Source organism: Carassius gibelio, chromosome A23, assembly GCF_023724105.1.
Source record: "Carassius gibelio isolate Cgi1373 ecotype wild population from Czech Republic chromosome A23, carGib1.2-hapl.c, whole genome shotgun sequence".
NCBI lineage: Eukaryota > Metazoa > Chordata > Actinopteri > Cypriniformes > Cyprinidae > Carassius > Carassius gibelio.
Genome location: NC_068393.1, coordinates 19,198,137 through 19,216,937, shown reverse-complemented (window position 1 = coordinate 19,216,937; position 18,801 = coordinate 19,198,137). Strand labels below are relative to the sequence as shown.

General features: G+C 35.1%; 2 protein-coding genes across 6 annotated transcripts in view; one reads left to right on the top strand and one right to left on the bottom strand.

Moving 5' to 3' along the window:
* The window catches only part of LOC127944598 (SLAM family member 5), a 155,854-nt gene that overhangs the window by 69,194 nt on the left and 67,859 nt on the right, over positions 1–18,801 (bottom strand). The window lies entirely within an intron of this gene.
* Positions 190–18,801, top strand: part of LOC127944602 (uncharacterized) — a 41,332-nt gene continuing 22,720 nt past the window's right edge. For 2 of the 5 annotated variants that reach the window (XM_052540653.1, XM_052540654.1), the window contains exons 1-4: positions 400–2,082; positions 4,291–4,608; positions 5,627–5,814; positions 10,974–11,072. In XM_052540653.1, coding sequence (XP_052396613.1) covers positions 2,043–2,082; positions 4,291–4,608; positions 5,627–5,814; positions 10,974–11,024 — 597 coding nt within the window. In that variant the 5' untranslated portion in view covers positions 400–2,042 and the 3' untranslated portion in view covers positions 11,025–11,072. The other 3 variants (XM_052540650.1, XR_008150397.1, XM_052540652.1) reach the window with 3 other exon arrangements.

Here is an 18,801-nt window from a genome sequence, read left to right as displayed (position 1 = left end):
ATTATTTAGTCAACTTGGTATTCGTTAACGTGACATTTTTCATTTAAGAAAAAAAATAATAAAAAATAAAAATAAAATAAAGGGCGTTTCATGCCACATGTGATCGAATATTAAGGCTATAAATCCAATGTCTACCCTGAACCTAAAAAAGAAAAATATCAAAACTGTTTTACGTTTAAACACGAAACAACAAAATTCACTAGTGCGCCACGCACTGCATCCGGGTGCTACACACATCTTTCCCTACCAACAGTCAAATCATGCAGTGAGTGTGAGCAGCGAATCAAAATGCGCCTGCAACCAACTCAAGACCGGTTACAACCGGATTGTTACCAGGCAGTGACTCAGATCTCCCTTCAGTTGCACTACGAATGGTAACTTCGCAGTTTAAGGTAAGTATAAACTTTTACCATCTGAGATATTGGATCTGTGTTAGCTTCTTTAGCATACAAGATAAATATTGATTGATAATAAAAATATCATCTAGGTTAATAATAAAAATATGAGGCAGGCCAAAGTTAAACTATTTTATTTTCATACAAAGAACAACAAATTGGCATTATGTTAGAAGAAAAGGGATTAAATCTTGAGAATGAATACATTTTGGTTGTTTAGGATTGATTCTGGTAAAACAGTGAGTCAGTGTAAGCTGTAATATTTTTATGATCGTTTTGACAAATATTTTGTCTTCCCTAAGGATCTCTGAGTAACTTTATGTATTTATTTATTTAAAAAGGATTTAGAAACCGTATACAATATAGAATATCAGTTTGATAAGTTATGAAAATGCTCACAGGAATATCATAACCAGGAAAACCTGATAAACAGTGCAATTATTTTTGTATATCTTAACACAAACTGCTCAAAGACAGAAGTCGGTTGGTGTGAGCAATTCCGCAATAAAGGCATTTCCGTCTTCTACAAGAGTCTGGCATCAGATATATACAGGCTGTGGTTTTGCTTTAACTCGCACGTACTGCGCATGCGCCGGAAATACTATAAATACTATAATTTAGTGAGATAAATAACATACAGTCATACGACCATACAATAACTTTACACTCAAAAAAATTTTTGTTTCTATGGATGTTTTTAAAGGTTTTTTTTTATTGTAGGAGATACTGTGAAGTGGTGAGTGAAGGAAAGGTAAATCAGAAGTGAATATTTTACAATAAGGTTTAAAGTTAAGGCATAATGCTTTGTGTATATGTGTTGTTTTCCCATCATGCAAATAAAGATCAGGGCATCCTCTAAGCTATTGCCAGAAACTACTGAATGAGAGAAAACCTTAACTACAGAAATGTTACATAGACGAAAGAATACAATCAAGATACTGAAATTTGAATCCAGAATTATTTAGTATAAGGACAGAAATAGAATAAAAATTTGAGAGAGATTCTTCCTCTTCTTGGCAAAAAGAGCAGAATGGAGAAAGATTTTGGATTAATTTACTTAAATTCTTGTTGCGTGGACAATAATGATGAATTATTTAAAAAATGAATTTGATCACATTTTTATTATTTTTATCTGACAAGAATTTGTTTGCACTGTCCATACCTTCTGAAAATTAACATTTGGGTAAAGTGCAACCACTTTCCAGAAGCTTTATGGAAAGACAGTGTTGCCAGGTCCTCCGTTTTGTCCAGATTTAGGCTACTTTATACACTGTTGGAGCGGGTTATTTTTCATGTCCGCCGGTTGAAACGATCCCAATAACGAGATATTTCGTCCCTGGAAAACGCATTTTACCGGGGAAACCCCGCGTATTTTACCCATAGGCTGTATTAAAACAGATTTTACCCCAGGAACCCGGTTAGTTTAGTTTGGAGAAGAATTGTGTGTTTTGTTGGCGAAACCTGGCGACCCTCCTAAAGGGGGTGTGGCTTGATACCAGAACTTACTTGCATATCTCCAGGTCAGTCAGACTTAACAGTTACCTCGGCTGCTCGGTTTTCTGCTTCTGAGTTAATATTGTTACAGTAGTAAAGTTATATATTGTAGGTTTTCTATATAGTTATACAGTGTAGCAGAACGCGAATAAGATGAGGTTCTTAAGCCTCCTCTTAGTGTCAGCGGTGTCAGGTAAGTGAGTGTTTTCTCGGGAAGTGGCGCATCCCGAACGGCAAACTGTGCTCGTTTTTCACGACAAGCAATGATCATAATTAATGCTAGAGATTTCTTCTAACCGGCGCTGTTTTTACGTGCTGCCAGTGCTTACATTATCTTTTTAAACACGCAGATACCTTACACGATAGCCAACATTTCAGCACGGCGAGCAATGCAGCAGTCACTGAACGTGTGTTGATTTGTGAGAAATGGCGTTAATGATAACTGTGATGATTCCACAGCGTGACACGAGGATCATTGATGCTCGTACAGTCGTATAGAACAATGTCGAGTGTATTTGAATTCTTTTACATGCTGTGCTGTCATTCTTTTGAGTATTTCCATATGTCAAACAAACAGTAATCCTTACACCTTCAATTTGAAGGCTATGTATGTAATATGTAATAACCATAGTAACTAGATTAATAGCTAAAAAGTGCTCTAAAATATATATTTCTCCTAGTATTTTTAATTAAATAGTAATATCACAAATGTAAACCTCAAACTTGTAAATGTAAAAAACACACAATGGTTTATATAAATTAGTTTGCGAGATACTCATTTTTATAAAAAGTGCATTGTGAAAAGTCAAACAGATAACATTACTTTTGAGAACAATGTTGATTGAACAACTAAAATACACCATGTAAGATATTTAATTTCACTACACTAAAATCTGTACCTTACTATAACTAAAATGCAGAAAGGTAATTCCGGACCACAGTTGCACACACATCCTGTATTTCCTGTTTTCTCTTCAAGCTATCTGTACCAGAATGCAGAAGTGGAAAGAGTACTAAGACATGTTCTTAAGGAAAAGTATTGCTATTTAAGGAATCATTTACTTGAGTACAAGTAAAAGTACTGAAAAATAAAATGACTCAAGTAAATTTGAAAAACTAAGTTACAAAGCTACTAAGCTACAAAGTAGCGCTGCAAAGAAGTTTGTATTATTTTTCTATTTTTACCCAAAATGCGATGATGTGACCTTTATGGAGCAGGATCTAACCCTAACACTCGTGTACTGTAATGTTTGTTTCACAAGTGAGACGCAGGAAGTCCCTTATATCTACAAATGCATCAGATTTCACTACAGCTGAATAACATGCAGACAGAGACGCTTTGACTGATGAAACTCGGAAGACAATAAAAACACAGTTACAATACAACACTAACTGACATAGCATCACTATAAAGATTATTAAAAATAATATTTTCTGTCTCACTGTGATTAGAAGCAACACAAAACCACAGAAGCGAACGGTTTCAGACACGACTGATGTTAATGTAGTGATATTGATATTAGTCATCATGTTTGGGGTGGTGTTAGCGCAGTGGATAAGACACATGCCTTTGGTGTGAGAGACCCGGGTTCGAATCCACTGTGAGACACCAATGTGTCCCTGAGCAAGACACTTAACCCCTAGTTGCTCCAGAGGTGTGCGACCTCTGACATATATAATAGTAAAAATAATGTGGGGTATGTGTAAGGTTCGGCATCATTTAAACTTTTATGATTCCGATTCTTGTTGATTCCTAATTTTGATTCCAGTAAGGTTAAAAAAGAATAATAATACATAATACAAAAATCTTAGATATCATCTTAACAAGTCAAAATATATTTTGAAAGCTCAATGGGTGTTGGGTTGTCCACAGAGATGGCTGCACACCTGGCTTTCTTTTGGGCAGGATAGAATGGGTGGATTGTGGTTACTCTTGTCCTCGTTCAATTTCAAATACTCCCACAGAGATTGTCTTCACTACCAGAACTGAATCATGACTTTCACTCATGGGTGATTCATATTCAAGCGCAACTGTGAACTGTATGGCCAAGTGTTCAAAAAATAATAATATTGAGAATCGAAAGCCAATCCACCGAACGAATATTCAAATAATCTACAATTCTGGTCCTGCCCTACATTAAATATTACAGAATAAGGATATGTTTTAATTATGAATCAATCATTATACATGATCTGCGCTGAGGAAGCTAAGAACTGATGCTGGAAAACTATCTTCAAGCTAATAAAATGTGTGCAAACTCCTTTTTTTTTTCTTCCTTATAGCTGAATTGATAAAGTGATAATTGTTATGTGCTTTACTGGGCATTTGATACTGTTGTGATATTTGTTGTATTTTAGGAGACAAAACCATAATAAATTATTTTTTTTCTGTACCAAACAGTCGTTTTTTGTGTTGCTGAGCTGAAGTTGGAGGCAACTGCTGGAGATAATGTCACTATATCCTTCAGAACTGCTGAACTGGAAGGAGCCGATAAAGTGAGGATAATTTTTACAAGAGACGATCAGAAAAAGTTGATTGCGCACTACTTCTGTTTCCATCACGGAGACTGTCATGTCGAGGAAAGAGCAGGAGTCTCACTGAGAATTGAAGAAGGGGTCTTTACTCTTCTTAATGTCAGCTCTGAAAGCTCAGGTCTCTATGAAGCACAAGTGTTCAACGGAAAAGATGTTCCTAAGAAGACTGTTACTCTTGTCGTCAGTAAGTGTCTTACTGTAATGTGTCTGTTTGTCGGTCAAGATCCAGAATCAGGATTGAGAAACAATGATAAAAAATGAAGTTGATGTTCTTCCTACTTGAGCCGTAATGACTTGTTCAGACCTGCTCTGCTTTTACGATCTGTCACTCTAAACTACTCAAATCCAGACGCCTCTGTCCACGCGCAGTATTCAGAACAAGCAACAGAAAAAGATGAACAGTTCAACCAATCTTAGCGTTTTTGTTGCTGTTTGTTTGTTTTACTTTGAAATAATTTCTGTCTTTTATTTCTCCTAGTAGCCTATAGTTTATCGTTTCAGACTGAACTCAATCAGATTTCTTTTTTTTTTTCATTTTTAGTTTAGTAACTTTAACTTCTGCTTTAAAAATATATTTTCTGCTTTTAGATTGCAATGATACAATGTAATATGATTTGAACCCTTTTTTGCACATAATATATGTCTACATACATTCACTTTATTTGTTTAATCCAAATACATAATAACAAGATATATAGGCTGCTAAATACCACAAATCAGCCCAAAAATACAGAGATATGAGTTTTTGCTCCAATTGCCCAGGCCTATACAGAAGTGTCCTGGAGTTATAATGATAGTGTTCTGGGTTTTTTTTTTTTTTTTTTAATAGCATAAAAAAAACTAAATGGCAAAAATGAACTAAACCGTATAAAACAGTAAAAAGTAAAACTGTAAACGGTTTACCCCCACTTCACGCTGATGGCACTGAACAGTATTTCCAAGGTTGGCAGGTCTGCTTGCGGCATTGCAAAGCTTTTTATCTGCGGTCTACAAAATGAATATTAATATAAAATACAGTGTTGTGAATGTTGTGAAGACAAATGGTTTGTGCAAAATCCTCAGTTGAAAAGAATTGAGTGATAACATGTCTGTGATCTTCATGTAAAGACTGTTTGATCCAGTAATGTTTTAAGCTGCTTAGTGAAGGTCTGCTGATTTATGGTTTATAATCCTCTAAATATTTATCTTGTTGTATCTCACAGAACCACAAATATCCTCCAGTAGATCACCTCCACAAACCTCCACCTCACAACCTCCACAAACCTCCACCTCACAACCTCCACAAACCTCCATCTCTGAACGCAGAAGGATATATGCATTGATCGCTCTAGTTCTGTTCTTGGGGGTCTTGGGAGTTTTAGGAGTTTGTTTCTTCTATAAAAACATGAGGGTAATTATTAATTACATTCCTTCTTACATTGATGAATGAGTTGTCTAATGTTTTAATGATCGGGGGCATATAAGCCCAAAATCACAAGGCTAAGAGTTGCTCCTGATGCAGAAAAATGAGGGGCTTTTAACTGAGAGTAAAGTCAAAGATCTTCATTTCTATAGACAGGGTTAGTTTTGTTAGATGTGTTCAGTTCTGAAGTATTTCTCTATAACTGAACATGACTCTGATCAGATCAGCTGAAACAAATCTGAACAGTTTGGGTCAAAGAGCAAATCCCTGTTCAGCTCAACATTTAGATTTTCATTTGATCAGAACTGAAACGTTTAGCTTTAATTCACCTTTTGTGAAAAGTTGAAAATCAAGAAATATATTCAGTGTTTGGAGAAAGTGGATGAAAGTTAATCCAAGTTTATCATAAAAAGCTTCTCACTGATCTGTGAATTTCCTCAGGTCTTTTCATAAAGGATATTTGTCATGTTAGGCTTCACTAAAGTCAGTTTTCTGTTCTTTTCTTTACAGACTGCGCATCTGCAAAAAACGAACGGGAAAGAAATTGTAGTGACCGTGTAGCAGAAGAGACTGAAGCTCGTGACTTGATTTTGAGTGTCTTTAACACAAGCGATGTTTCACTTCCTCCTGAACTGAACCAGAAAACTAGAAAACCACATTTAGTTTTTTGATCTTGGAGAATAGACAAGTCAAAAAATTAGACTTTGTTTCATATCAGAAGTAAGAAAGAACCTGGCAACCCTTGCTTGAACTTTATAAATTACTGTCTGTTTTGTTTATTATTAGTGTTTTATTTCCTTAAATTAGATGCATGTCTGTTCTGAAAGCTCCTGACACCGAGATGAATTCCTTGTGTGTGTAAACACTTACCAATGAAGCTCTTTCTGATTCTGAGAGTGAGAATGAAGCCTTCGAGGACAAACTATCAGATGCACTTATTTATTCTGCATCAGAAGATCCCATAATATTATCAGGGTATGATTTAGTTTCTGGTCAGATTGCTGAAACTGATGCAGACTGTAGCTTTAGATTCACAAGTGCTTTCTAGTTTTGTGTGCAATATAAATCAAATGGCATATAAAAATTATACTATTTATTCACTCAAAAGTAAAAAGATTTATCTGTATTCCCTTGTGCACATATTTATTTTTATAAATGTATTGTCATTTTTCAGTATCTTGTCAATGTGGATTTGTCAAAGTCTATCTCTGCATTATAATGTTGTCTTTGTGTGCCACATCTTTCTTACAACTTTAACTGGTGTTTTTTCATCTGTTTTGTTAAATAATAATAAACTAATTTAACTCTGCCATATTATCATAAATATTTCATGAAAATAACTTTCATAGATTCATCTCACGTTATAATCATTAATAGATAGTTATAATTTATAATAATTTAAATGTACTTAAATATTTTTAGAATTAAAAAAATAGTCATAAATACCTCTAATTTAGTGCAGCTTTAAAGAATTAAAAAACAACTTGTGACACTGAACCTGAACTGAGTGTGAAGAACAGTGCTCAAACATTACATTAAACAGTATTTTGAATGTGTTAGACCTGTTTCCTGTTTGATAATGAGAATATCACTATAATGTTGAAATACTTCACGATCATGAACCTGTTACTCATTCTAAGATCACTCTCAACAAAACTGAGTAATTGTGAATTCATATATTAGTGATAAGCATCTTAAAGAGATAACGTACAAAATGTGTCATATCTTTGTGTTAACATATTTTAGTAGCCTTTTTGTTTTGTATCTTTCATGCATCGATCATCATCATATTATGCAAACAGAAACTAACAATTTGACACTGCACATATTTAACGGAGACCCTTTATTTTTCCATATAAAACACGAGTCAGTAACATTTTTAGAGCTTTATAAATGAAAACCATCTTTAAGGTCACTATTGTGGAATTAAACTGGTTAAGGCTGTTCGTCTACTGTATACCCCGAACCTTAAAAACAGAAAACCAAACGCTAGATCAAATGTTTTAACGCGGAACAACAAAACCGCTGAAACGCATAAGAACTGCTCGACTTGAAGGTCGGTGTAGGACATCGAAGTATCGCGAGAGCGAATCGAAAGCATTACAGGGTCGTCTGCCCTCTAGAACTCTCGCGGTAGTTTGAAGTCGAATTTAATCTGCTTTCAGTCTAACAACCCACGCATAGCCATTTTTGCCTGTTCATGATGGTAGCCTTCACTACAACAGCAAACAACAAAAAAGTAAGGAAATAATTTTACCATATGAGAGTGTTGAATCTGTGGCTACTTTAGTATACGCAATACATATTTACATCTATAATAGCAGTTAGATTAGCACAAATATGACGTGCTTAAGAAATAGTATACAATATGGAATAAAGCTAACATCGGCAGTCTAAACGAAGTAGGCTAAATATTATTTTCTTCTTCTGAGTATCAGTTTGGTTAGTTATGAAACAGTCCCCATAACACACACAGGACTGTCTGATAATAGAAAAGGTCTCATATTCCTAACTAACAGCAGATTCAGCAGCGCGAATTGTCATAGGAGGTGGCATAGGAGCTCGAGGAAGGCACAAAAAACCAACTGCGTGTGCACATGTGTGCCTTATATTGGGATATCCCTCAGACGAGCGACGATCATCAGCGCCGTCACTTCGACAGCCAGCGTCCGGATTAGTTAGCGGAAAGTATAACACGGGCTTTATAGTTATCTGTTGTTTCTTACAAATTTTAGAGACATTATTTTAAGGTCGAAAAACTACATAGAGTTGTTTTATCGAGGGGGAGGATAAGAATCTTCACTTTTTCTGCGTCTTTTTGATCGTCTGTTCCTGAGACTCGACGTTGATAAAGGAGTTAAGTTAGATGTTAAGTGTTTTAAACTTATCTTGGAGATTTCTGTACTGAAGATGCGAGTCTTTTCCCTCTTCGTCTTGATATTCTCAGGTGGGTAGAGTTGAAGTTAATAGAAGGATGGGTTTGTTTTTGGACTTGGATTTGCGTATTTTGGCTTATAGTTGGGAACGGTAGGCATTTATTGTTATTTAGCGTGTTTGTGTGTGTGTGTGTGTGTCACAGTGTGATCTTCACTTTTCTCTTCAAAGTGAAGATATATTGATATGTAGTGTATTAAATCTGTGCGTTTATGTGAACTTGAATTGAATGACTTCAATATTAATCTGTACCTCACATTGAACTATAGAACAGCTTCAGAACAGTTGAAATATGTGCATGAAAACGTTGTGGTGCTTTTTTTTAATGGAGTACATTACATTTGGTTCTTGCATGTTCGTCATGAACAGGCTGTTTTGTGGAACATTCTGTGTTAGAATATTGCTCGCTCTCCGTCAGAGAGTTCCACCTCAAGCAAACCACCTCAAAGTGTAAAAACTTTTTTTGCGAATTATAATTATTTTGTAATTATTTTTATTCGAAATCCAGCGTTCCCATCTCTCGATTCTGATGCGATGCTTCAAAATGCGAATAAAATCAGGGTGACAGAAACGGTACCTGCTTACCCTTACCCTTACCCGTTTTACTTCCTTCCTGTTTTCATCGTCCCTGTTCTCACTCTCTCTAATTCTCTTTTCTCTACCTCTCTCTATCTCAGGGGGGTAGAATAGATGATTTGCTGAGATCTTTTCATTAGCTAGCCATTCTCGAAAGGGAAGTTTTGTGACTGCAATATATAGTCCATAAGACATTGAGCCATGAGATGTTCAGTTTGAAGCCCTTAAAACACTTAATTTAGATTTTCTTTTTATTTAATTTATCTTGCGATGTTTTAAGATTAATTTTCAGCTCAGTGAAACACTTTAAGCACCAACATTTTTTCAGTAAGTAACCTTTTTTGTAGAATTGTGCTTCAAATAAAGAACTTTTTTGACCAGATTGTTAGTTAATCAGTTAGGCTACAAGTTAATATTGCCTGTATGGACGGCGATTTAAAAAAACAACAAAAAAACAAATAAACCTTGAACTTGTAAACATTGAATGTTAAATGCGATGTGGTCAAATGTTAGAAGTTAATATAACCCTGCTGTGTAGAAGCAGAATCAGTAGCTGTCACAGACTCAAACAGCAAATATATGACCTCTGTGTTACTGATGGGGCTGTTGAAATACATAAGAGGAAAACTTGAGAAACACTGTTCAGATCTAAACCATAATAAATACTTTTTCTGTCCCAAACAGTCTCTGTGTGTGTTGCTGAGCTGAAGTTGGAGGCAACTGCTGGAGATAATGTCACTATATCCTTCAAAACTGCTGAACTGGAAGGAGCCGATAAAGTGTGGATAACTTTTACAAGAGACGATCAGAAAAAGTTGATTGCGCACTACTTCTGTTTCCATCACGGAGACTGTCGTGTCGAGGAAAGAGCAGGAGTCTCACTGAGAATTGAAGAAGGGGTCTTTACTCTTCTTAATGTCAGCTCTGAAAGCTCAGGTCTCTATGAAGCACAAGTGTTCAACGGAAAGGATGTTCCTAAGAAGACTGTTACTCTTGTCGTCAGTAAGTGTCTTACTGTAATGTGTCTGTTTCTAGTAGATCAGTAATGTTTTAAGCTGCTTAGTGAAGGTCTGCTGATTTATGGTTTATACTCCTCTAAATATTTCTCTTGTTGTGTCTCACAGAACCACGAATATCCTCCAGTAGATCCCCACCACAAACCTCCACCTCACAACCTCCACAAACCTCCACCTCACAACCTCCACAAACCTCCATCTCTGAACGCAGAAGGATATATGTGTTAATCGCTCCTGTTCTCTTCTTGGGGGTCTTGGGGTTTTTGGGAGTTTGGTTCTTCTGTAAATACACGAGGGTAATTATTAATTACATTTCTCCTGACATTGATAAATGAGTTGTCTAATGTTTTAATGATCGGGGGCATATAAGCCCAAAATCACAAGGCTAAGAGTTGCTCCTAATGCAGAAACTTAAAATGAGGGGCTTTTAACTAAGAGTAAAGTCAAAGATCTTCATTTCTATAGACAGGGTTTGTTTTGTTCGATGTGTTCAGTTCTGAAGTATTTCTCTAGAACTGAACATGACTCTGATCAGATCAGCTGAAACAAATCTGAACAGTTTGGGTCAAAGAGGGTCAGTTGGGCTTCACTAAAGTCAGTTTTCTGTTCTTTTCTTTACAGACTCCGCATCTGCAAAAACCGAACGGGAAAGAAATTGTAGTGCCTGTGTAGAAGCGTCCTTCAAGACTTGAAGAGAAGAGACTGAAGATCATCTCCTGAATTTAGGGGTGGGCGATATCTCGATATTTAAAATATATAGAGATATTTTTTAAACACGATATGGATTTTGACATATCGTATATATCGATATATTGTTTATATTCTGATTCCGCCACTTTGCTTGTTTGCCTTCCCTGTGCTGGGCTCGCCCCCCGCCTCCTTGCTTTTGTCCCCTCTCACCTCGTGTGTAGAGAACTAGTCAAAAAAAAAAAAAAGACAACTGGCTCCATTATATGGAGATACTTCAGTTTTAAGGCGTAGGGCGAACGGCAGGCAGATGTTTACTGTAGGGCCCAATGAAACGCGGACGGAATCGCGGAATCCAGTCATAAAAATGGAATTTACAGTTTAACGCGGAATGTCACGGAATTGGTCAAATTTTTAATGAATTAATCAAAAGTCGGTCATGCACTTACATCAAATCGCTAAATGAACTAATATCTGCCAATATTAACCCGGAAAAGTCTATTTAAATATGAATTCTGCATGTTCTGCGTGTCTGTGTCAACGAATGGAGCAGAAGCGCGTCTTCATTCATTAAACACGGAAGCTCGCATAACGCTCGCGCTGATTTCATTGTCTTTCCTCTCTCTAAATAAAGACGTGAACACATGAGGAACATCCCCAGAACTGCACTGAGAGTCACTTCATGAGCATCTGACCGTTTGATTTGAGTAAAACTAGCTCATATCACATCATAGACTGTGGTATCACCATAGACAGTAAAAGAAACGGACACAGCGACCCCATTGGAACTCAATTGAGACAAATGAAGCCCAGTTTTAGCGTTTTTTAGCACTTCCGTTTCTGACGTGCAGACTCAAACGAAGCTTGACGACGTCAGCAACCTGTCGGACAGATGTAAATCTTCTAGTAGCTGTGCGTGCAAACTGCCATCGTTAATCTTGCAGAGACGGCGAGCTTGAGCGGGGAGTTCTTTGTCGTGAGTGAGCAGGAGTAAGTATTCTGATTAATTATTTTGTATAGTATTTTAAAATGTAACGCCAGTACGCCATATTAAGTTAATTGCCTGCGAGCTTCTCCACCTGTCTGTACGGTAATGCGACAGAGAGCCGAGTGGTTATGACGCAATCGTTAGCCTATTTTTTACAAAAACTATTTATACGGGGCCATAATGTAACATAGAAGGTAATGGAGCCCTTTATACATTGTCGTGTATCTTTAGAAATAAATAATGGACAAACGGAGTCTTTAAACGCCTCAGATGTAAAGTTATTCGCTGTCAAAGTGACGCCAAAATGAATGGGAGTCAATGGGAATGCTAACGCAAGTGAAGTTCTGCTAAAAGATGGCAGCCCCCACCCGACTTCAACTTCCGGTCGAGTTCCTTGCCCCTTGGGTATCACATACACAGAACTGTAAAGGTAAACCCGTCAAAATAAAAGTATTTGACAGAAATCTATTACTATTGTACAGCAGAATGTAGATAGCCCACTACTACTACTATTAAAATGAAACGAACATAATTTTATAAGGAATAATCACACAACATTTCTCCCATGTTTTATTTTTAATAGTAAATCCCCTTTGTTTACCAAAAAATAAAGTTTGCTTAATTTTAAATAATTAAAAGATAAATTAAATGAATGTTTTATGCCTTCATTTGATAATCAGAAAAATGTAAATACACAGAATTTCTGAAGGGAAAAAAACATTTCACATAAGGCTATTTTAAGAATTGTTTTTAACTAATTAAGTTGTTTTTATGCATTTAAATAATTGCACATGCTAAAACACAGAATTAGGTAACAATAAAACATATGGTGAAGAAAAAAATAAAATGTTTCATAGGCCCCTTAACATGTAATATTTGCCATATTTGTTTTTGCAGTAGTTTTTTGGGGGTTATTTTTCCTGTAAAGATATCGAGATATATATCGTATATCGAGATATAGCAAAATATATCGAGATATATTTTTTGCTCCATATCGCCCAGCCCTAATATTTCTATTGAGAGACCTGTTGTGGTACCCATATGCATTAATCAAAATCATTTTAAAATCAAATACTTCCATCACAACCATTCGCCAGTGACCTGCTTCATCACTTTTAAAATCAATAATTTTCCCTACAAACCTAAAAAATAAAATCATCACCCCTGCAGAATGAGAAGCTCCATGTGAATACAGAATTTTTCATCGCCCTTGTTAGAAAGTGTCTCTTGTATCAGAATAAGGTTGGCTTTGACTTCCTTACAAATTAAAAAAGGGCCTTACGCTTAATGTTATTCTTTAGACCTCGAACATTTAAAGAATTAAAAACAGTTCATACAAATGAAACCAAATACACGCTCTTAAATGTGCTTAAAAATAGGATTTAAGGCAGGAATGAACACTTGTTTGGAACGACATGAGGGTGAGTCATTAATAACATAATTTTGATTTTTGGGTGAACAAACCATTTAAGCTTTGAAGCATTTCATCAGTGTCAAAACAATGCAGTTTGTGTAATATCTGATAAATCGTCTTTAGGTTTTGCTTGATTACAGGCACACTGGAAAACATTAAACGAATGACCTATGCTAACCTTGTGTAATATAGTTTATTATTTTTTTATGTGTTTAGCTTTTTATACATTTAATTTGTGGGGCATTAATTGCTGTTTGAATAGTTTGATTAGTTAAGTTATGCTACTGATGACTGTGTGTTCACAGCAATGCTTGAATCAAATATACTGTAGTCTTTCTGTTTAATAAATACAGGCCTAAGCTACATAAGTCAGCAGCTACTCCAAGAATATTATTTTACATTTGGATACGAATATGTCTCTACTCAACAATGTTATGATATGGCTTTGATTTGCTTTTGTGATGTTTCCACATATATTGATCCTCATGTAAAGTCACTGTTTCAGACTGGATGAGAGAGATGAAGTCACTGTACAGTAGCTGATTACTGTATGAACTGGATATACTGTACACGGAGGCTGTTATCATCCAGAGACAATAAATATCTGACACTCACTTCATTTTGCATTGCTTCATTCCTCATGCATACATTCACACAACTTTCCTTGTCTTATATTCATAAAGCAATTACTTCTGTACTTGCCTTAAAATCATTTCATGTAATATCTATGTGATCTACAATATCATTTTCTGAATATAATTTTAAACGGTAAAAATAAAACACTTACTTTAAAAGATAACATGTTATTTGTTAACCTGCATGTAATGTTACTATTAATACACATCAGAAAACTGTCAACATTAAAGAGCGTTGTTAAATTATTTAAATATTATACTCACAGAAGATATTAATGTCAGTAGGTGACAGGAGAACAGAGTTTGGCTGACACAAAACATTTGGGTTTCATTGTGTGTAATATTTGTAAAATGTGAAAACTATTTTAAATGATTTTTGCTTAGATATATTCATTATTATAGTGTTTATTATTAGTAGTTCTTTCTCAGATTGTCTAAACCGTTACGCTCTGTATTTGACTGTTAACCAAATACAATAAAGAAAATGTGTTCATTTGAAAAAGACAGGTCATTTAACCCTTTCATGCATGAATTATGATATCTTCAGTCCTATGTGTTTTTTTTGCTCTTAGGGCATGAAAAACAAGAATTTATTTTTATTTTATTAAGAGATCTTCAGATGTCCACTTGAGCGGACAGCATGTGGTTATGGTTTAAACTGAAGATATACTATATTAAATATAAGACAATAATCAAACAGATAAAGTATGTGAATTTAACAAATTAATCTAACGCATTCAGATTACTTTTTTGATGTTACAAGTAAATTAATGTGTTACAAGTAACATGCATTATGTAATCAGATAATATTTTTATGTTATGAGTAAAAAAAATGCATTACAATAACTTGCATTACAAGATCAGATTACTTTTGGATCTAACAAGTAATGCATTACAAGTGTCATACATCACATTACTTTTTTATGTCAATGAAAATTACATTCTAATAATACAAATAAATTTATTTACAGGGAAAAGGTCACTGTAGATTAAGTTTTTAAGTTTTAAGTTTCAAAAACAATATTCACATTATAATTATGAATTGTAGCTGAAGTGTCTGAGTGACCATCTTGGCCATCTTGGTTTGGAGGGGGAAAAATCAAAACACAACAGCTTGCCATTTGGTTGCAATTTATAGGATGATGCACCAGGGTCCAATGAAGAGGCTGATAGTTTTCACTGTAGTGACAACTATGCGTGAAAGGGTTAAATGTAAAAACTGACTCACTCATGTTTTTCAATGTTGCATGACTCACTCTGTGGAAGATGCTTTAAAGTCTTAGTAATAGATGAACACAATAGGTGAACACATGTGCAAGAATAAGTAACTGTGGATTTAGTGTGATTAATTATTTAACCTGATATTCAGAATAATTAAAGAAATACACTGATGGGGTTGTGGGGGCTGGTAAAAATTGGTCATTAAAAAAAAAAAAAAAAAATTAATTAATTAAAGAATGACAGGATACTCACACCAATTTTATTAAGACACAAATACATTTGTAGTGGTTTGTTTCATGCATTGTTGTGTACTAGTCTTCAATGACAACTATGTAGGCTAATCAATCCAAACGATTAAAAATAAAGCATATATGAAAAATATAAAAAGCAAAATACACCAAACAGTAAAAACTATATCAGGTAAGATAGGTTATTAGGTTATTGATTGTTTTACTGTGTGCCTTTTAGGGGTGGGCGATATCTCGATATTTAAAATATATCGAGATATTTTTTAAACACGATATGGATTTTGAAATATCGTATATATCGATATATTGTTTATATTCCGCCACTTTGTTTGTTTGCCTTCCCTGTGCTGGGCTCGCCCCCCGCCTCCTTGCTTTTGTCCCCTCTCACCTCGTGTGTAGAGAACTAGTCAAAAGAAAAAAAAAGACAACCGGCTCCATTATATGGAGATACTTCAGTTTTAAGGAGCGGGGGTTGTGGCTGTAGGAAAATAGTGTGTCAGTCAATAATGCAGAAGGACATTAGTAAACTCAGTTTGTGGTCAGTTTATCATTCAATTCAGTGATGTCATCCTTCAGCTCGGTTCAGTTTAAATAGTATCTGTGGAATCATTTGCAATCATGTCAGTGATATCACTGTAAATGAAGTGACCACAACGAAGCAAGCCAGAGGCGACAAGGAACCAAAACTCCACAAACAAAATGGAGAAAAAAAACAAGGTCTTTACAGGGGATCTGTATCTGGGGCTCTAGTTGTCCTGGTCTCCGCTGTCTTTCAGGGCTGTAGAGGTCCTTTCTAGGTGCGATCCACCATCTGGTCTGGATACGTACTGGATCCGGGTAACTGCAGTGACCTTCGAATAAGAAAGAAACAGATTAATATAATTGAAGATGTTAATATCTATACGATGTTTGATAGGGAGCCAGTGCAGTGTTTACAGAACTGGGCTAATCCGGTCATACTTCCTGATTCTAGGAAGAACTCTAGCTGCTGCATTTTATTATTCATAAGAAAATGGTGACTTTAATACCTAAATTGCTTTATTAACAGTAGACATGCATGCACAGCCATATTAATGATTATTCCCATTGAATCTTGTCATCATGTACAGAGCAGTGATTACATTTTCATGCATAATTTGCACACCTGGTAAGCAGTTGTTGTAAACCTCGTCTCAGTGTCTGAAGGGTGTACATTTTGTTGAATTCCTGACATGGCTTAGACTTGTTCTCCATTTTGTTCCACCTGTATATTGAGATGAGGAGCATGAAAACAGCATTATTACAAAGATAAACATTGAGAAATGTAATGTTATGGCACCTTTTTAAACCTCTAATCAAATATGTAAAAGAAAATACTCAGTCAAGCCAACTGGATTGTGCCCTCTTTCGAAAGGAGTCTGTATACAGTACAGCAGACTTCTGAATTTGGAACAAACCAAAGACGGACTTAGTAATGTAGCATCACCCCTCCTCCAGGATCACGTAAAGAAGAATTTCCAACAGGACAGCATCTGGCAACTATTGGGTATTACAAAAAAAAAAAAAAAAAAAAAGGTGTCAGTGCCATGGTTTTGTCTCAAGATGCACATCAGTAATGTTTTTTTTTTTTTTCTCTAAATGCATGTTTACAAAAGCTACTTCAATGTTCTAAATTTAACTACAGCCTAATCCTGGCTTAATCCAAGCCCTGTCTGTGAAACTAGACCTGAAAATTATAAGGAATTATGAACCGGTCCATTATATTTTGTATAGATAATAAAAAAAAAAGAAAATAAAAAAATTGTTTTGCATTCACATGCTTACAACTTCAACTGGTACACAGAACAGTTCTGCACATGCATAGTATTAGAGAAAACACACCTCAATAGTGCAAAAAAAAAAAAAAACTCTTAAGTTAATGTATATCACACAATCTCCTGAAAGACTTAACATGCAAAAATATATGGTTAGTGTTGCAAATTTATCTTCTATCATTCCAGTCAAACAACATTCTTTTATATTATTCAATAGACTGTTAACACGCTAACAAACGTTAATATTTAATGGTACGTCAAACGTAATTTGAAGTTAATGGTAGGCCCCTAACAAGGTACACAAACAACGTTGCTACCACTAATTAGATTTCAATGAACAATTAAACCAAAATAGGCACCAAGTCGTTCACCAAGATAACAATTAAAATCAAACTTACAACGCAAAAAAACATTAATTACTCCGATGACCAATTTCTGAACTTACCGTTTGATCAATCGCAACCATTACTGAAGCGTTTGGGTGACTTCATGAGCATCTGACCGTTTGATTTGAGTAAGACTAGCTCATATCACATCATAGACTGTGGTTTCACATACACAGAACTGTAACGGTTAACCCGTCAAAATAAAAGTATTTGACAGAAATCTATTACTATTGTACAGCAGAATGTAGATAGCCCACTACTACTATTAAAATGAAACGAACATAATTTTATAAGGAATAATCACACAACATTTCTCCCATGTTTTATTTTTAATAGTAAATCCCCTTTGTTTACCAAAAAATAAAGTTTGCTTAATTTTAAATAATTAAAAGATAAATTAAATGAATGTTTTATGCCTTCATTTGATAATCAGAAAAATGTAAATACACAGAATTTCTGAAGGGAAAAAAACATTTGACATAAGGCTATTTTAAGAATTGTTTTTAACTAATTAAATTGTTTTTATGCATTTAAATAATTGCACATGCTAAAACACAGAATTAGGTAACAATAAAACATATGGTGAAGAAAAAAATAAAATGTTTCATAGGCCCCTTAACATGTAATATTTGCCATATTTGTTTTTGCAGTAGTTTTTTGGGGGTTATTTTTCCTGTAAAGATATCGAGATATATATCGTATATCGAGATATAGCAAAATATATCGAGATATGTTTTTTGCTCCATATCGCCCAGCCCTAGTGCCTTTAATCAATCAAGCAAAACATTACAGACAATTTATCATATTCACAAACTATGAATTGTTTTGGCTCTGTTGCAGTTAATGCTAATTAATGTGTAACACTGACATTTCATTACCTGTTCAAAACAATCCATTAAACAAGTAAGATCGTGCACTGATATTTCAGCTCCATTCGTTCGCGCGTTGTTTCAGAAACACGTACAAGATAAGGGAACTAATGAATATTCACGTAAACTTCCCCCTCGGCAACCAAATATAGAAGATAACACAACACCGGACGTTAGGACCATGTCACCTAACTGGCTCATGTATGAA